At 34.3% G+C, this 21,529-nt stretch overlaps 1 protein-coding gene across 3 annotated transcripts in view; it reads left to right on the forward strand.

Moving 5' to 3' along the window:
• Nucleotides 1-21,529, forward strand: part of LOC136035700 (GON-4-like protein) — a 116,760-nt gene that overhangs the window by 28,738 nt on the left and 66,493 nt on the right. For all 3 annotated transcript variants that reach the window (XM_065717645.1, XM_065717643.1, XM_065717644.1), the window contains 3 exons: nt 7,525-7,657; nt 11,927-12,076; nt 16,712-16,871. In XM_065717645.1, coding sequence (XP_065573717.1) covers nt 7,525-7,657; nt 11,927-12,076; nt 16,712-16,871 — 443 coding nt within the window. The remainder of the gene's footprint in view (nt 1-7,524; nt 7,658-11,926; nt 12,077-16,711; nt 16,872-21,529) is intronic.

A 21,529-nucleotide genomic window follows, 5' to 3' on the forward strand; every position in this document is an offset into this window, starting at 1 on the left:
TTCACAATTAATAAAAGTTTGGAAGAATAGGAAGATGAATCTGCAAACCAAGATTAGAACATTGGAAGCTACAGTGATGACAGTGGTCAAATATGGCTCTGAAGCGTGGACATTCCGAAAAGCAGATGAAGATTAGCCAGATGCTTTCCAGAGAAATTGCCTACGGAATTTCCTGGGTACCCGGCTGACTAACCGTATTTCAAACAGTAGGCTGTACGAAAAATGTTGTTCAATCCCTCTTTGAAGGGCTATAATGAAATAAAGGTTGAGATGGCTAGGGCACGTTGGGCGCATGAAGGATGGCAGATTGCCGAAGTTTGTCCTTTACGGCCAACCGTCCAGGGCTAAATAGAAAGCAGGTCGTCCTTGTCTGGGACGGGAGTATGTCATAAAGAGAGATTTGAAGGAAATGGGAACTTACTGGAAAGGTGTAAAGAGGGAGGCTTTGAATAGATTGGGATAGTGGAGCAACGTGCGTAGCTTTGTTGGTCGCAAGCGGCTTGGTGCTGCGGTTAGTTGTTAGTAGTGAAAGATGTGTTCGACGTCTTTATACAATTTCTATATTAAAAAGTACATAGTTTTGTAGAATTGCTTCAATATCTTGATTTAACCAGGCTTGTAGGAGACCAAGTCTACAAAGCCATAAAATACATAATATGCCAAAATATGACTGACTTACCATGCGGAAAAAGACCCCATACTGTCATCTCGACTGTATCGCTAAATTCAAAACCATCAAGGTACTTGCAATATTTGGTTACTTCTGAATTCATACATGAGTCAGTTGTTGTTGGAGCCCAGCCTACATTGGATCCTATGCCTCTGCACCATAAGTTGGGAGAAACTATTCATTCAACAAGCCATTCTTCTTATTGTTTATCATCCCTTCATAAAGGCCATGTTACCAAATATGGCTGCCAGCTTCACATTGGGGCTTTTGAAACTCCCTTTGGGGTACTCTTTATGGTTCTGAATCAAGCGATTAGGGCAGGCTCCAGTACTGCCAAAGACCAACTATCAAAGACCAACTAAAGACGAACTTTGGTACGGTGGATAACTTTCTTCAGCAAATCCATCTATATATACCAATATTTTTTTTTGCGTTGTGTGCTCGATAATTTTTTTTTTCAAATCTTACTTCTTTTCTTCCAGTAGAGTTCAGTTAAAATTTAATAAAAGTGAAAAAATAGATATATACGAAACACTTGAACATTTACTAATAATTTATACACTACTATAAATATTTTACCGGAACAGGAAATAAGAACCATCATAATTGTAAATCAGGACCCAAAGTTTGAACTCGGCTGTAGTAACCCACGTAAGGGCCCGAAATTAGATTTTGGCTCTGATATTAAGTATCTCTATAACGGTGCAAACAATAAATAATATTTAGAAATTGAAACATTCAGAAAATTTCAAAAATAATGGAAAACTGGATTTCTGAAAGATTTAGTGAAAAAGTGTGATAGGAAGCAGATTATAACATATTGTAGAAACTGATCCATCCTAATTTCGTATTCTCGCATATGAGTTTTTTCTATTCACGACCGTTTGAAACTGTTTAATAGGAAAATTAATCATATCTTAATAATTTATTTTAAATGTTAACTCCCAAAGCTTAATGACAATAGTTGTTAGTGTTTAATACAATCGTGCTTAGCTTTAAATCCGTACGCGACTTTTTTTTTTACTTTTTTTGTAGTTTTATAGGAGTCAAGTTAATTAGCTCCAGTAAATAAATAACCAAAAACTACTCGCCTTGTAAACTTCCAAAAACAAGAAATATTGGGTTCTCGAGAATTGTTGAATTGCTTTTTTCTTTTGTTTCTCAGTTGTTAGTTAGTATCTGTCGTTGGCAGTTCAATTTTGTTAAGATTTTATGCAAGTCGCGGATATTGGCGAATAACTCACTTTATTGTTTGTTAAGTTTTTGATTTTTATTCTTTTAATTTTTGGTCTTTTATTGAATTTTATTTAATTTTTTAGGCGGTTCTTTTCATTCGTTTTGTTGTACTTTCCGCACTTTTTGATTTTTTGTTTTGTTTTTGATTTTTTGTTTTTTCCTTGATCTTATTATTTTGTTCGCGCTGAAGAACAGAGGCGCTTTTTCTCTCGAAATATTCGGTTTCTGTGTTTTCAATGTGCGAATTTCCAAAATGGTGCCGGACTTGAGAAATTATTTTTGACTCTTTCAGACATTGTGTTTGTACTTACCTCGTGTTTGTACATTGATTTTAACATTATCAGGAAATGTTAAGGAAGTAAGCATACTTCTAATGTTGACTTAGCAACAGGGGTAAAGATAACTTTTAAAAATACTACATATATCCGAGTCATCAAATTACCATATCCTCAATATCTTGGGAACGGCTTGGGGGATGGAGTTGAATCTTTCAACTAGAATTGGGAAGATTTCAGATGACAAGAAGACTTCAAGTTTTGTGCTGGAAGGGGGGGAGTTGCTAAAAAAAAGAGTTTTCTTCAATCCATCTGAACAATTTACAACACTAGATTTTATTCACGCCTAAGTACCGAGCAAGATAAAAAGACACTGCGTGTTGACTGGTTATCAAAATAGAGGATCATGTGTATCTCAGGAACTGCTTGGAAAATTAACTTTTAACTCTCAGGGAGTGTTGTAGATCAAATATTTTTTGAAGAGGAATAAGAGTGTGTGGGGTTATAATGAATATTATTTTGCCGAAAATACAGCATAAAAGTAAACCTGTAAAAAGTAAGCTCTGGACAAAGATTTATTAAAAATAGTAAAACTCTCGAGATTTCAGTTGTATCAGAAAATCGTTTTCCCCCTCACCCCTAGCACAAAATTCTAAATAGTATTCCCTCTTCAGCAAAATTTCCCCTGGAAGTCTAAACAATTTAGACTTACCAAAACTGTATTTTTCGAAGTGCTCATTTAGGAAGAAAAAACATCCCACTTTGCACACTTGTATGTCCTTAATGGAGCTGAACAATGCATTTAAAAAGGATAACATGCAACTATCTATATATATAAAAATAAGTTGTCTGTGGATCTGTGGATCGTGGATCAGGTGACGTCATGTTTGTCCGCATATGACGTCTGAATTATTTCACACTAATACAAAAGAAGAAAAAACTAAAAAAGGTAAAAACTACAAAAAAAACTAAAAAGAAAAAAAAAACTAAAAAAGCTAAAAAATTAAAAAAAACTAAAAAAAGGTAAAAATCTAATAACTAAAAAAAACTGAAAAAAATAAAAAAAGGCAAAAACTACAAAAAAATAAAAACTAATAAAAAAAACTAAAAAAGCTAAAAAACTAAAAAAAACTAAAAAAAAACTAAAAAAAGGTAAAAAACTAAAAAAAACTAAAAACTAAAAAAGAAAAAAACTAAAAAAAAGGAAAAAACTGAAAAATAAAAGAGAAAAACAAAACTAAAAAAATATGAATAAATATATATAAAAATAAGTTGTTTGTGGGTTATGTCTGTCTGTCTGTCTGTCGAGTGACGTCGTGTTTGTCCGCATATGACGTCTGAATTATTTCACACTAATACAAAAGAAGAAAAAAAACTAAAAAAGGTAAAAACTACAAAAAAAAACTAAAAAGAAAAAAAACTAAAAAAGCTAAAAAACTAAAAAAAAGGTAAAAAACTAAAAACTAAAAAAACTGAAAAAACTAAAAAAAGGCAAAAACTAAAAAAAAAAAATAAAAACTAATAAAAAACTAAAAAAGCTAAAAAACTAAAAAAACTAAAAAAAGGTAAAAAACAAAAAAAAAAAACTAAAAACTAAAAAAGAAAAAAATTAGAAAAGGAAAAAACTGAAAAATAAGAGAAAAAGAAAACTAAAAAAATATTAATAAATATAAAAAATATAAATATAAATATAATATAAATTAGCAATCAACAAAGCACCGAGACACAAATGACGACCGGGACACAGGGAGTATAAATGACGACCAGGACATAAGTAAAAAAAAAAACTAAAAAAACTAAAAAAATGGTAAAAACTACAAAAAAACTAAAAACTAATAAAAAAACTAAAAAATCTAAAAATCTAAATAAACTAAAAAAGAAAAAAAAGAAAAAAGGAAAAAAATAAAGGAGAAAAACAAAACTAAAAAACGAATGTATATACAGACCGGGACACCGGGATACAAATGACGACCGGGACACAGGGAATATAAATGACGACCGGGACACAGGGACACAACTACAATGGGGAGGCCGGGGGGGCACAGGGGGATATAAATGACGACCGGGACACCGGGACACAAGGAATATAAATGACGCCCGGGACACTCAAAGAGAAATCACAGACTGGAACACCGGGACACAAATGACGACCGGGACACAGGGAATATAAATGACGACCGGGACACAGGGACATAACTACAAAGGGGACGCCGGGGTGCACAGGGGGATATATAAATGACGATGGCGACTCAGGGAATGGTCGATTAGCAATCACCATCAACAAAGCTCAAGGGCAATCATTAGAATCACGAGGTATAGATCTGAATACGGATTGTTTTCCCATGGACCATTATATGTTGCATGTTCAAGAGTCGGTAAACCTGACAATCTATTTATATGCACAGACAATGGGACAGCAAAGAATGTTGTATATTCGCAAGTTTTACGTAGTTAAAAACATATATATATTTATATATATATATATATATATATATATATATATATATATATATATATATATATATATATATATATATATATATATATATATATATATATATATATATATATATATATATATATATATATATATCTATCTATATTCACAGGTGGGACATAGGGACACAACTACAATGGCGCGTAACTAATATGGCGCGTAACGACTTACGCGCGCGGGGGGGCTTGGGGTGACCTTAGGTAACGAAAAGATTGATCAGGTTGGGAGCTTCAGTTACCTTGGTAGTATTATTAGTAAAGATGGTGGGAGCAGTGAAGATGTTAAAAGTAGAATAGCTAAAGCTCAGGGTGTTTTTTCACAGTTAAAAAAAGTTTGGAAGAATAGAAAGATAAGCCTACAAACCAAGATTAGAATATTGGAAGCTACAGTGATGACAGTGGTCAAATATGGCTCTGAAGCATGGACACTCCGAAAAGCAGATGAAAATTTACTAGATGTTTTCCAGAGAAATTGCCTACGGATTGTTCTGGGTACCCGGCTGACTGACCGTATTTCAAACAGTAGGTTGTACGAAAAGTGTGGTTCAATCCCGCTTTCTGGGGCTATAATGAAAGAAAGGTTGAGATGGCTAGGCCACGTTCTACGGATGAAGGATGACAGATTACCGAAGATTGTCCTTTTTGGCCAACCGTCTGGGGCTACACGGAAAGCAGGTCGTCCTTGTCTGGGTTGGGAGGATGTCATAAATAAGGATTTAAAGGAAATGGGAACTTCCTGGGAGGGTGTAAAGAGGGAGGCTTTAAATAGATTAGGTTGGAGGAGGAGCGTGCGTAGCTGTGTTGGCCTCAGGCGGCTTGGTGCTGCAGTGAGTTATTAGTAGTAGTAGTAGTAGTATATATATATATATATATATATATATATATATATATATATATATATATATATATATATATATATATATATATATATATATATATCTATCTATATTCACAGGTGGGACATAGGGACACAACTACAATGGCGCGTAACTAATATGGCGCGTAACGACTTACGCGCGCGGGGGGGCTTGGGGGGGGCGCGAAGCGCCCCCACCAACTAGGTGTTGGGGTGGCGCGAAGCGCCACCCCAACAGCTAGTAATAAATATATAACTATAACTAGCTGTTGGGGTGGTACTTGGCGCCACCCCAACACCTAGTTGTTGGGGGCGCTTCGCCCCCCAAGCCCCCAAGCTCAAATATTTTTTGAAGAGGAATAAGAGTGTGTGGGGTTATAATGAATATTATTTTGCCGAAAATACAGCATAAAAGTAAACCCGTAAAAAGTAAGCTCTGGACAAAGATTTATTAAAAATAGTAAAACTCTCGAGATTTCAGTTGTATCAGAAAATCGTTTTCCCCCTCACCCCTAGCACAAAATTCTAAATAGTATTCCCTCTTCAGCAAAATTTCCCCTGGAACTCTAAACAATTTAGACTTACCAAAAATGTATTTTTCGAAGTGCTCATTTAGGAAGAAAAAACATCCCACTTTGCACACTTGTATGTCCTTAATGGAGCTGAACAATGCATTTAAAAAGGATAGCATGCAACTATAATAAATATATAACTATAACTAGCTGTTGGGGTGGTACTTGGCGCCACCCCAACACCTAGTTGTTGGGGGCGCTTCGCCCCCCCCCCAATGTTTTTAACTACGTAAAACTTGCGAATATACAGCATTCTTCGCTGTCCCATTGTCTGTGCATATAAATAGATTGTCAGGTTTACCGACTCTTGAACATGCAACATGTAATTGTCCATGGGAAAAACAATTCGTATTCAGATCTATACCTCATTATTCTAATGATTGCCCTTGACCTTTGTTGATGGTGATTGCTAATCGAACATTCCCTGTGTCCCCGTCGTCATTTATATATCCCCCCTGTGCCCCCGGCGTCCACGTTCTAGTTGTGTCCCTGTGTCCCGGTCGTCATTTGTGTCCCGGTGTCTCGGTCTGTAATTTCGTCCTTCGACAAACATGACGTGAGTCTTCAAACAACTTCATGACGGCATAATGCTCAATCCTTATAATGACGTCAGTCGACAAACATGCATGACGTCAGTCAACACACAACACACAAACAATTTAATAATATATATAGACTGTAAAAATAATTTCTTAAACCACAATGGCCTGCCATAACACAAAGAAAGGAAACGATCAAAAATGGGGTTTTTAACGGCCAAACGAAAACACTGAAGAAAACACAGGAGGCGAATATTTCGAGAGAACAACCACCTCTCTTCTTCAGCGCGAACAAGATAATAAGATCAAGGAAAAAAAAAACAAGTGCGGAAAGTACAAGAAACAATGAAAAAGCCGCATAACAATTAAATAAAATTCAATAAAAGACCAAAAATTAAAAGAGTCAAAATATAATACCTAACAAACAATAAAGTGAGTTACTCGCCAATATCCGCGATTCGCATGAAATTCTAACAAAATTGAACTACCAACGACGGATACTAACGAACAACTGAGAAACAAAAGAAAAAAAAAATCTCCGTTCGCTCAAACAAACGAAGCAGCAATTGAATAAATTTCAAATTCAATTTTTCCTCTAGCTCACATAAAGCAATACTAACTGTTTGAAAGCATTGAATGGACTGAGTTAAATATAATTTTCTATTATTTTTAGGGTTCCACCTATGCCAACATACAAATTGAAAGTAAGTGTGAGAGTGGAAATAACGAATAAAGCATAAAAAAGGGAACTCACAGTCAAATGTAGCTTACTTCTTTTTTTATTTCCGTTTATTTTTGTTTTGTTTCTGTTATTTCTATTTATTTATTGTCTAATTATTTATACTTTTATTTATTTAGTTCTATATACGTATTATTTTAGAGCAATGTTGGGGCCATCACCACTTCCACTCTCAACGCAAGAAATGTGGTCAGAGACTCGAGCTCTCATTGATCAAGAATTCAAAGAAGATACAAGTGATGAAGAGTATAAACCGGAAGTGAATCATGTTGAGGTAATAAGTAATTTAAGCTAATTAAAATGATACGCTAATTTAATATGATCTTCATTTTCTTATATTGATTTAGCGTTTCTTCTTGATGTTGCTGACAAAGGGAGATTTGTTGTTGATGGTAGGTGATGAGAAGATCGGTTGTCTTTGTGTGAGCATTCGCGTGAGCGTTTTTCGGTAAACTGCAAATGATTAATGTGCAATGATAAATTTATTTTCCCAGTTAACGGACCTCTACCCTTTGGGATTTTGTTGAATTGTAGAGTTCTCATGTTTATTGAATAAAAGAACTTGAACTTGAAACTTATAAGAAGGATCCAACTGACAAAATAGCTTTAAATGAAAATCTTGTCATATCAGTTGTAAAATATCAATTGTACTTACTTGTACTTGGGTCACCTTCGAGCCCTGTCTAGGCCCATCATGGCATCTAGAATTTGCCGACAAGCGTCTCTCCATCGTTCTCTTTCAAGTGCGACTGGCTCGATCAACTGAATTCATTGTCTATTCCAGCGATGCCCGTGCTTCTTGAAACCTCCCATTGGCTTGATGTCGGCTCTTACTGTTGATTACCATGTCTTTTTCTGTCCTCCGGGCTTGTAGAAGTCTAATTATAAATCGGGCCATTAAGAGAACTTTCGAATCAAAAACTGTAATTAAATATTCTGCACCACTTACTAGAGTAAGAAATCCAGTAGTCGGACTGCTAATCACCGCTTCAGCCGTTAAATCACTGCAAAATCTGCACTAAAAAGTGAATTGTTTCAAAATTATATTTGTCTAAACTCCCCAGCTTGAATATTTATTGGCTTACAGCATTTACGAATTTAAATGCATTGATAGTTAACAATGGAGCCTAGTCATACACACACATTATAAGCTTGAGCCTAAACTGGGAAAATGTCACCCAATATTGGACAGTGGACCTTAAAGTCAGAACAAAGTACCTAGTTCATAGACAGACTCTATCATAAATACATTAAGTCTGGTAAATTTTTCACAGTTCATATAATTGACTTACCAATAAAGTGAACATACCACTCAATGCCTTTTTTACGTTATTTACGAATATAAATTTCAATTTAAGTACTTTTTGACCTAACCCACTCATACTTTAATTGAAAATTCTTCATTTTTAAGAGCTTAAAAAGTGCAGGCTCAAAAATTTGCGATAGAAGCGATTATAATATTCATAAAGAACATAAAAAAAGGCATCGAGTGGTATTTTCACTTTATTGGTAAGTCAATTATATGAGCAGCGAAAAAAGTTCCCTTAAATCTTAGACAAGTGTTGTGAAATACAATAATTTTGTTTAAATAGGCTAGGATGTAAGGGTAACTTTTGTTAAGTTGAACGGAAATTTTCTTTTTTAGGCTGTAATCAGCAAATCCTATCTAGCCTAGTCCTATTCATCAGCCAATCAAAACTATGTAAAAGTTGACAATTTGAGCCTTTTCTTGATTTCATATCGTTATCACAGATTCGAAACAGTCTTTCTGGGAAAAATGCGAACTCGTTCTTAAAGTTTTGGCCTATATAGATCGGTCTTGTGGTCAGAAATGCCAATTTGGCAGTTTTCAGAAAAAAAAAACTATGTAGACGATTTTGAGGCTGGGTCCCGGCATGGCTACGCGACAGGCTTGTATATATTAATTCTCATTGTCAGTTTTTTTTTTTTTTTTTTTTTTTTTTTTTTTTTTTTTTTTTTTTTTTTTTTTTTTTTTTTTTTTTAGTAAGACAAAGCAAAAAAATTACTGCAAAAATAATAATAAAAGTCCGAATACTTCGGCTTATATCCTAAAGCCTTTATGAAAAAGATCTAGCCTAAACAAAAAGTATAAAGAAAAACACAACAAAGGTTATACAAATGTAGGAAAGAAAAAACAAAAGAATCCCATATTAGAAAATAATTTGGACCTACAATAGTATGCGTATAGCAGGCATCTTGCCATGTTGATCTATAGTTTGTGCTTTGGTGCTTTATCATATTGGATATTTTTATTTTATAATTCTTTTTTATCTTCATTTTTGGTATAGAGTTTTGTTGTGTTTTTCTTTATGTGTTTAGTTTACGCTAGTTTGTTTCCTTTGATAAAGTCATCCAGATGTGCAGCCGAAATATTTGAACTTGTATATTATTTTTCTATTAAAAAGTCATTTTTATTTTTCACTATCACATTTTTATATTCCGTTTCTAATGCATTTTCGTTTCGATTGTTGTAGTCATTATTCTCAATTTTTCTACTAAATTTTGTAAATAATAAAATTCGAATTTTCTGATTATTTTTAATTTCAAACGAAAATCTCAGCCAAAGTTTAAGGTTTTCTTTTAATTATAGATTTGGGGTGTATAATACTTTCTGGAGCGACTGACATAGTTACGCTAAGACAAAATCCCTTGTTGATAGTTGAGAGCCCAATTTGAGTATGAGATTTTAGTATGGGGTATTTTGGGCTTATGAGTATGGGTATAAATTTTGGTATTTGACTATCACGTTTCATAGATATTAACGAGTAATATACTGCTATTCAGCCGTTTACTTTCCAGGAAACATATTATTAGGAAACTCAGAAAACATGCTGAGGACTAGGTTGACGGAGGCATATTAACATCAACCGGTAACAGTAATAATATCGTTTGTTTATTTGCTGTTCGAGAAATATTGAACAGGAAATCCTATGAACAGTGGGGAGGGAGGAAGAGAAGTTTCTAAAACAAAACAGTGAATTACATGGGAAATAACTTCATTTTGTTTTTCACCGAAAAGTTTTTGTCACAGTAACGAGGAAATTGGTTCTTACGCCGTCACTTCGAAAGTGACTCTTTTACTTTAGGGTTTTTATTTCAGGCATGTCTTGTTCTACTTTGTCATCTGGATTTTTTGCTGTATTTCTTTATTTCGATATTTGCACTGAGAACGGTTTAGTGGAGGTTTCAACGGAAATATTTTTGTTCTTTTCTTCTTTTTTTCACTGGCTGGTAGTATCTTTTTTTTCTTCGTTACAAAATTTTCATTTTGTCAGCCAGTGGGGTCTCAGAAATTATTTATGACACTAAAAGAAATTATTGGGGAAATTCATGTGTATCTTCGTGTTCTTAGGGGGAGGAGAGGGGAATTGGCCCAGGAGCCCTCTCAGGAAATGCTCCTAAGGGATATAGCAAGTCATAAATGCCAACAAAACAAAATGTATGGCAAACATTGGATCCCCACTGATCTACGGTGTTACGATCAGACGTTATAGTAAGTCATAAACTATATGACTAGTTATAAATAAGTCATAAATGCCAACAAAACCAAAATTAATGCAAACAGTGGACTTCCACTGACCTACGGTGTGACGGTCAGACGATTTAGCAAGTCATAAATTATATAACTAGTCATAAAAATAACTAGACATAAAGTACGGCAAACAATGGATCTCCACTGACCTACGGTGTGGCGATCAGATGATATAGCAAGTCATAAATTTAAAGCATTTAGGAAGTACAATTTACAATAGTGGATCATCCAAGCGAGAAGTCAAGCTTAGAATTGGCCTGGGAAATGCATCCTTCCAGTAACTCTTTCAAACCTGGTACAATCGTCAAGTTATGAAGCTCTTTTGAAGCTCTCCGGATCAAGTTGTGGCTGTTCAATAGTAACACTCGACATTTTGCTATGGTTTCTAAATTTGGTATTTAGACCAACAACTTGAAAAGAGGCTCCTCGCGTTCGAAAACTCATATTTAACAAGAATTCCAAACTTGCACTGATAACAAAAACTGCTTTACGAAATGACACGTCTCAACCAATTATAACAGAAATGATACCGTAAATGGAGATACCTCGGGTGTATTTTTTGGATTCCCCAAACTCGACTACCAAAAGTCGTCCTCCAGTGGCACCCATGCAACTTCGATTGGCTAGATTGGCTATTTCGATTGGCTAGATTTAAGATGTAGCCATTGAACTGCCCTTGCAAATACCATTGCATCGCTCCAACCTGAATTGTAGGATGTTTATTCGACGAGAGATGACTGACGACTCTTTTTACATGCCCTAAACGCTTCTGGAGGCACAGGAAGATCTAAGTTGAATTATCAAAAAGAAGATATGACCTGCGTCGAATCGAATTATAAATTAGTAAATTAAGCTGTACTAACTAGCTGTAGTAAACAATTTAAGCGATGATTTCTAGTTTTTTGATTTGGATAGTTAAGGCGGAATATAAAATCAATTTGTTAAAATAATTAAAGTAAACTTACGTCCTTAATTTTTCTTCGGTTTCAGAGTGAAGACGAAAGCTATGTATCGTCTCAAGCTAGCGACATGGGATCCCCAATGGTCAAGGAAAAAGTTCAGGAAATTAGTCAAGATGGTGGCTTCAAAATTCCCAAGCTTCCACAACCGCGAGCTTTGACCTTCGAGGAACCAAAAGCAGTAAGTTTTAATTTCAAGGATATTTTAGCAAAATATAAATGATATAATGGTTAATATAATGAATGATATATGATATAATAAATGAATGATATATGATATAATGAATGGTATAATGATATAATGATATAAATGAACCCTTCTGCTTTAACATTCTTTATACATTTCTACATAAAGTTATTATATATTTGTTTAGATAGTTTTTATTCTTCACGGGAAAAATAAATTATTAAAATGAGATTTCCGGTAAAAAAAAAAAAAAAACGGTCACTTTGGCTGTTAATAATATACAAGCTCTAGTAGACGAAGGTAGAAATTACTCATCACCCTTTTTGTAATTTTTATTTTTAGTTTATTATCAAGGAATAGTGGTAAATTTATAGCAAATCATATAACTGGCTTTCGTATAAAGTGAACATACCACTCGATGCCTTTTTTTATGCTCTTTACGAATATAATAGTCGCTTCTACCTTATGTTCAAATTTAAGCACTTTTTAACCTAACCTAAACTAACCTTGTTATAAATAATTTTAGCACTGAAAAAATGTAGTATTATTTTGTCGAAAACGACGTGGAGAAAACGTAGTATTATTTTGTCGGAAACGATGGGTAACTCGTACAAAATTGAAAATTTGCAGTTTTAAGAGCTTAAAAAATATTTAAATTTGAATTTGTAGTAGAAGCGATTATTATATTCGTAAAGAACATAAAAAAGGCATCAAGTGGTATGTTCCCGTTATTGGTAAGTCAGTTATATGAACTGTTATAATTTTTGAAAATTTGTCATTTCTAAGAGGTAAAAAAGTGCTTAAATCTCGATTTAAGGTAGAAGCGATTATTATACTCGCAAAGAGCATAAAAAAAGGCATCGAGTGGTATGTTCACTTTATACGAAAGCCAGTTATATGATTTGCTATAATTTTACTGGAGTATTTATATTATATGATGTGCACTAAACGCAAAGCCGTAATGGGCTCCCTTTAATGAAATGTAAGAAAAAAATATTTACAACAATTACGCCCTAAAGGAAAAAATGTTTTATGTTATTTTTCCCCACCGACCAATCTTGCCAAAATTTTCGATACAATTTCCTCTTATTCTCTCTCTCCCCGCTCCCTTTTCAACCATTTGGAGATATTTATTCTCTCAGTCCTTTCACACTCTCCCATAATATCTTCTCCTGTGAAAATATGGAGTATTAGTAATAAACAACGGGAAAGGAGGGGTGTTGATTAGACAGTAGCGTTTCTCATATGTGGAATAATCCTTACGGTATTAAAATTGAACAGAAATTAGATATACAAATAAGATTTATCGAATGACAACAAAAAGCAGCGTTAAGACTTATTGAATAGAAATGATCTTATTTATGTTGTGCTGTTATATTTGGCTAATTTATAAAACAGTTATGTGGAATTGAAAACATCATAATTTTTAATAAAAAACTTAGCACGTTTTAGTGACCTAATGTGAAAAAAAAAAACTGAACTTTCAGTTTACCATAATCTACCGTACTTACAACAATCTTATCAAACTAAAAATAAAATTTGTCATCCTTTAACTAAACCTGCTGACTATGCGATCGGCGTAATGAGAACGACTCGCTTTCCTCCTGGCATACAAAAGGAGAAAAAAACGTGTTTATATTATTTTATGGATACTAATGATACTGTTATAAAGCAAACAAATCTTTGAATGCTATTGTTTAATTTCAACTTTTTGAAGGATCAAATTTTCAGAGGGTCAAAAACTCGTTTACAAAACCCTATCAAAAAAGTTCAAAATCTCTTTTCATTCATTATGCACAAACAATTATGGCTTTTACAGCAAAAGCTTTGATACGTTGGATTTTGGGTTGGGTAAGCTGCATACCATTACTCCTGAATGTTAAAATAAACATTCAAATCGGTGTAACGTGATGTTTACATTGGGTATAAGAAAGTGTAAGAGTTGTAGTCCTAGCAGTAAGATTACAAGTGAAAACCAAAACAGGCTCTTATCTGTTAAACCCGACCTCCTAAGAGACACAACCCATAGCAGCTAAGATTAAGCTTTAATTTTTTTTTAAAGGCTGTTATCTGTTAAACCCGACCTCCTAAGACCGACCCAGAGCAGTTAAGATTAAGCTTTAAATTTTTTGTTAAATATTTTTTCTGTTTCTTTCTGAAATACCTCAAAGATGTCCCAAAAGATGGGTCAAAGATGACACAACCAAAGGGTGATTTTGATCTTGCATCCCAGCCTCAAAAGTTGAAATTTGGGGGAGACTTCTATATCTCCCATATTGTTCGACTTTTTACATCTAGAATTTCCCCCCTCCCCCTCTCCACCTTAAACTTCTTCCTCAAAACAGATTAGAAGGGCTTGGTCACAGAGAAACCTTTTTTTATAGACTGTAAATGTAAGGTTACAAGGGAAAGCCAAAACAGGCTCTTATCTATTAAACCCGACCACCCAACAGACACAACCCAGAGCAGCTAAGATCAAGCTTTAAATTTTTTGTCTTTCTGAAACACCACAAAGATGTTCTCAAGAATGGCTCTGATTCTGTAGACTACATATATCGAGGATGATTACACAAATAGACACCCAACCAAAGAATGACTTTGGTCTTACATTTCCACCCCCAAAAATGTTGAAATTTTGGGGAGACTTCTATATCTCCCATATTGTTCGACTTTTTACATTTACAATTCGACCCCCCCCCTTCCCCACCTTAGACCTCTTCCTCCAAACAGAGTAGAAGGGCTTGGCCACAGAGAAACCTTTCTTATATAATCACTGTAAATTATTTAAACCTATAAATATCATGGACGTTTTTTGTCAATTATTCATGATTTGTTGCGTACATATGTTTTTAACATGTACATCTGTGTTCTTTATTGTAAATATATGTTTACATGTTTTTTACATTATTAAGAGCTAGAGGCAAGAAACATATGCAATCCATGTCATCGAATCCAAACGTGAGAAATATCTGGAACAATTTATGCCATGGTTTGTCTCTAGCTCTTAGCAATCAATGATGAAACTAAATTCATTTTTGGCTCATTTCTATCGGCGTTTTGTGAAGACAGACGACCATATATAAATAATCTTTCATAAGGCATATTGAATTTTATAGATACATTTAAAGCAATAAGGGCACCAACATAAAATCGTTTTTTTCCCCTTTGAGCCCTTTTACTAGAGCACGTTCTGAGGATGACAGATTGCCAAAGCTAGCTTTTTGGCCAACCGTTTAGGGTATAACGGAAAGCTGTCGTCCTTGGTTGGGGTGGGGGGATGTTGTAAAAAAAGATTTGAGGGAATTGATAACTTCCGAGGAGGGTGTAAAAAGGGAGCCTTTGAATAGATTGGAATGGAAGAGGAACGTGTGTAGCAGTGTTGGCCTCATAGGTTTCAGGCGGCTTGGTGATGCGGGGAGTTGTTAGTAGCAGTAGTAGTATACATGAAAACTGCGATTTTCATAGATTTTTTTTAGACCATTGTCAAAATTAGTAAATTTGGAACGCAGTACTATTTTTTTTTGTCATTGTTGCCATTTCGAACCGTGGAAATAAATAACCTTTGATTGAATTTGAAAATGGTTGTTCGTTAAAAGGAAATATGAAAATCGAGTGAATCCCAAAGACAACTTAACTTTCAAAGAAAAGCTACATTTTCTTAAGCTGTTTAATTTGAAAAAGGAACTTTTAGATTGTTTTGCTGATTTTTCAAAAAAAATAATGAAGGTTTTTAAATTTAATGATAAATTACTGAGCTAAATAAACATACAATCAACATCTTAAAATAAGGCTTAGGTTCTTAAATATTTACGCCAAGAAAAAAAAATCTATAAAAGCCTTTGATTTTTTTTTGGAACCCCCCCCCCCCCCCTACATACGTGCCGTATATATATATATATATATATATATATATATATATATATATATATATATATATATATATATATATATATATATATATATATATATATATATATATATATATATATATATATATATATATATATATATATATATATATATATATGTTCGTTTTAAATTATAATGTTGGTCCTCACATTCTTTTGAAAATTTATTTGTTCGTCCCCTTTCAAATTTATGTTTAAATTATAAACACTAAAATTAAATTAGTTACTCAGTCAACTCTAACATTAAAAAAAGATTTTTTTTAGTTGCTAGCCAGCTAAACAAATGAATTTCATCAACCTTAAAGGAAACGACAACAAGATTTTTCAGGAAAAAAAATAATGAAGATTTTTAAATTTAATGATAAATTACTGAGTTAAATAAACATACAATCAACATCTTAAAATAAGGCTTAGGCTCTTAAATATTTACGCCAAGAAAAAATAATCTATAAAAGCCTTCAAATTTTTTTTGTTAGATCAAAAGTGCACCACTCATACAAGATTATTGTTATAGTTATTGTCTTTACGTTATTATTATTATTTGTTGTTATTGTTGTTGTGATTATTATTGTTATAATTATTGTTGTTATGTTGTTATTTTTATCGTTGTTATTGTTGCTATTATTAATAAGTATTATTGTAGTCGTTTTTATTGTTATAATTATTGTTTTTATGTCGTTATTGTTATGTTGTTATTGCTATGTAACTGTTGTTACTATAGGATGTAATTGGGCTTCGAACAAGGTCCAAATATCAGATAGATGAGCCAATTGAGCACATAGAAGCTAGTTTTATTCCTCCAGATATCACCTCTGACTTGTACGACTCGGATGTTGACCCTGATGATGATTTTACAAAATTTATTCGAGAAATAACCTCTGGTAAGTGTTCTTATCAATTATTGGCCCTCTTTTATTTATATTTATTACTTGAGCTGGAAAAAATCGGTGTTACCGGAAAGAGTTTGTCTTGGTTTGAATCTTATTTAAGTGACCGAAAGCAGGTTGTGGTGAATGAGTGTTTTCCTTCTGAAGCTAGTACGATAACTTGCGGAGTACCCCAGGGCTCTATACTAGGTCCTCTTTTATTTTTAATATTTATAGATCGGATTAAGTATTATTTGTCAGAGGCTTGTATAATCCTTTTTGCAGACGATACTCTTTTACTTGTAGCTGCTCCATCAGTTGATCTACCTTTTGATAAAATGATAAAGGCAATGACCGAGTTTATTGAGTGGGCAGATTTCAATCTTTTGACATTAAATTATAATAAAACTAACTACATTCTATTTTCTCGGATATCTAGTGTTGAAACTAATTTAGAATTAATAATAAACGGAAATCAAATAAAAAGAGTAAAGATAACAAAGTATTTAGGTTTTATGATTGATGAAAATCTATCATGGGAAACAGTGCTGCAACAAGTACTCCAAATTTTTACTTAAGTATCAAATATTAAGTACTCATTGTTTTTTTACTTAAATATCAAGTAATAAGTACTTTTCAAATTCTTACTTAAGTATCAAATATCAAGTACTTGCCAAAATTGTACTTAAGTATTACTTCAAGTACTACTTCATATATATATATATATATATATATATATATATATATATATATATATATATATATATATATATATATATATATAGTAGATAATAAAGTAGTCTTTTTACATAAATTATCACTGGAAGACCGAATCCGACAAGGTACATCTATTAAACCAAATCGAGCAATTATTTTTCTGTTTTGGTGCCATCTAGGAAGCTGGAGAAGGAATTTGCAATATCTGAAATAAGCCGCACGTAGAGTATGGGGATTTTCCTTACGAAACAGATGAGCCATGCCTGATAAAAACAAAAGCACAGGGGTGCAATAAGCGTTATAAATCATGCACAAACCGTTGCGGTTGTAACGGCTTTTGTTTGGGGATATTTTTCCGTAAGCGACGCGTAGGTTTTTCACGGCTTGATTCACTAGGGATGAAAAGGCAGTGGAAAGTGCTGGACCGAAACACAGACCAAGCCAACTAACTAAAGAAGAATATGGCAGAATTGAAGTCCCAGCAACGAATGGAGCAACCACATAAGGGCTATTAAAACAAATAAACTCGCATTTAGACGAATTAACTGACGGTCCAATCTTAGATAGTTCATTGGTTAATATAGTAAAATTATAAAGCAATCCACGGCGAGTCCGGGCAACAAGAAGAACGTCGTCTGCATATGCAATAGAAGACAAACCAATATTACCGTAAGAAACAGAACTTTTAAGGGGACGCAGGAACGATGCAAGCACATATTTAAATATACTAGAAGACAATACGGCAGAAGTTGCAACCTATATATTGCTAGCAGCAGTTTTCACACCATGAAATGGCAAAAACCTAAGTCGAAAATCTTTTGAGAAAAAAGGAATAAAATAAGAGCTAAGAGCTCATATGGCACTTGTGACGAGGTCGGAAGAGCCAAGAGCTCATATGGCATGAGCTTTAGCAAAATTATAAGAATTAATAGATTAATTTAAAAGAAAAATCAGAGGTTTAATACTAGTCGGCATTTAAAATAAGAGCTCTGAGACACAAGGTCCTTTTAAATATCAAAATTCATTAAGATCCAATCACCCACTAGCAAGTTAAAAATACCTCATTTTTCTAATTTTTCCTCTCCCTTCAGTCCCCCCCCCCAGATGGTTGAATCGGGGAAATCAACTTTATCAAGTCAATTTGTGCAGGTCCCTGACACGCCTACCAATTTTATTGTCTTAGCACGCCCAGAAGTACCGAACTCGCCAAAGCACTGGACCCCCTAACTACCCCAAAGAGAGTGGATCCAGTCCGGTTTCGTCAATCACGTATCTACGACATTTGCTTATTGTACCCACCATGTTTCACCCTGATCTCTCCACTCTAAGCGTTTTCCAAGATTTCCGGTTTCCCCCTCCAACTCTCCCCCGATGTCACCAGAACTGGTTGGGATTTAAAATAAGAGATCTGAGACATGAATTTCTTCTTAATATCTGATTCAAAAATACCTCACGAACGGTCACCCGCTCTTAAGTTAAAAATACCTCAATTTTTTTAATGTTTACGAATTAACACCCCCCTCCAACTCCCCCAAAGAGAGCGAATCCATTTCGATTATGTCAATCACTTATCTAGAACTTGTGCTTATTCTTCCCACCAAGTTTCATCCTGATCACTCCACTCTAAGCGTTTTCCAAGATTTTCAACCCCCCCCCCCTCAAATCTCCCCAATGACACTGGATCCGGTCGGGATTTAAAACATGAGATCTGAGTTACGAGGTCCTTTTAATATGAAATTTCATCCGATGAAATTCAAGATCCAATCGCTCCTTCGTAAGTAAAAAATACCTCATTTTTTCTAATTTTTCAGAATTAACCCTCCCCCCAACTCTCCAAAAGAGAGTGAATTCGTTCTGTTTATGTCAATCACGTATCTAGGACTTGTGCTTATTTTTCCCACTAAGTTTCATCCCGATCCCTCCACTCTAAGCATTTTCCAAGATTTTAGGTTTCCCCCTCCAATGTCACCTGATCCGGTTGGAAATTGAAGTAAGAGCTCTGAGACATGATATCCATCTAATTATCAAATTTAATTAAGATCCGATTTAATTTTTCCAAATTAACCGTTCTCCCACTCCCCCCCCCCCCCAGATGGTCGAATCGGGGAAACAACTAGTTCAAATTTAATCTGGTCTGGTTCCTGATACGCCTGCCAAATTTCGTCGTCCTACCTTATCTGGAAGTGTCTAAACTAGCAAGACCGGAGTTGACTGACCGACAGACCTACCAAGTGCCATACAAAGTAATTTTTCTCTGGGGACGCAATATTTGGTTGAAGGTTGGCTCTAGTATGACTTATTTTGGAAAAGGGTTCTTTCCAGGCTTTGGGCAAGCCATGGGTGGAAGTAGTTATAGGCCCTACTAAACTGAAGGAAAACTCAACTTTCTTAAAACTTGAAACCCCCTCCCCCTCGCCATATTTTAGATATGGCTTGTGATATCAGAGCTCGATATGAGCCCTGATCCTAGTCAACTTTGGTCTAGCTTTTATTTGGATCCGTCCTAATCAAGCTCAATTTTAATCCAAATAGTTCAATTTCAATACAAATCCGCTATACTCGATTGTACAGACGGACGGACAGACAGACAGATCTCAGAAACCTATCTTGATGGATATTTTCCACTATCCGTCTCTCTGTCTGTCCGTCCGTCTGTGTAATCACGTATAGGGGGAGAAACGGCGGTTGGATTTGGATGAAAATTTTGATGGCCAGATTTGGTGCCAAGGATCATGAGACACATCAAGTTGAAAGCTGAAGACCCCTAGCCCAAATAAAACAGGGGGGGAGAGGGCTTTACCTGCTAAAAACAGTTTTTCGTTTAATTCAGAGGAACTTGCGAATGGAGTGATAGATCTGAATGAAAATTGAACCAAAGAGGTCTAAGACCATGAGACATATTAAGTTTTGAGATAAAGACCCTAGCTTAAATATAACAAGGGGGAGTGGGTTTTAATTCCTGAAAAATTCAAGTTTCCTGTTTAATTTAGTATAACTTGCAAATGGAGTAACGGATCCGAATCTAAACTAGACCAAAGATGCCTAAGATCAGGGCTCATATCAAGTTCCGGTATCACAAACCCTATCTCAAATAGGGCGAGAGGGAGAGGGTCTCAAGTCTTAAGAAAGTTGAGTTTTCCTTTAATTTAATAGGGCCTATAACTTATGAATGGAGTGACAAATCTTAAGTCGGATTCGTCTGAATACCTGAATTTGCTGAAACGAATTTGACAAAATACCACTGCATTGGATCCTGCTAGAATTGCCTAGACTTGTTTATTGCAGACAACATTTAGATGGGCAAAGATTCATAGCTTCAGTAGTTTTACCAATAATATGGTCCTGAAGATGATGAAATGGTAGAAATCTGTTCAGTTGATGAGATGACAAAACTTGAACACTAATGTTAGAAATATAAGCCCAAATGGACTATAGTATGCAACATTTAGCACAAAACAAGGGATTTTAGCTCACTGTCGACCAGTGAACTGCGAAATAATTTCAATTTTCTTTGTAATATAACTTTTAAACAAAAATTAAACCAAGTGTTAATAATAGTATAATTTTTTTTTGTCAAAAACAAATATCTTATTTCATATCCAAAAATAGGGCATGGAGGTATATCTGAGTTTACTCTAAATCTAAAGAGTGATGTTTTCTTGTACATTTTCAAAGCACAGACACACAAAAGCTATATCTGAGTTTGCTCAAAATCTAAAGGTGATGTTTTCTTGTACATTGCCGAAGCACGCACACACACAATTTTCGTGTCAAAGGTAAAGTATTTGAAAAACAAGTACCTTAAAAGTATCTTAAGTAATAAGTATTTCGTAATGTTACTTAAGTATCAAGTAATAAGTACACCCTAGAGTTTATACTTAAGTACAAGTACAAGTAATGGAAAATTTTACTTAAGTAGCACTTCAAGTAAGTGACAGCACTGATGGGAAACACAT

This window comes from Artemia franciscana, chromosome 14 (genome assembly GCF_032884065.1).
Source record: "Artemia franciscana chromosome 14, ASM3288406v1, whole genome shotgun sequence".
Lineage (NCBI taxonomy): Eukaryota > Metazoa > Arthropoda > Branchiopoda > Anostraca > Artemiidae > Artemia > Artemia franciscana.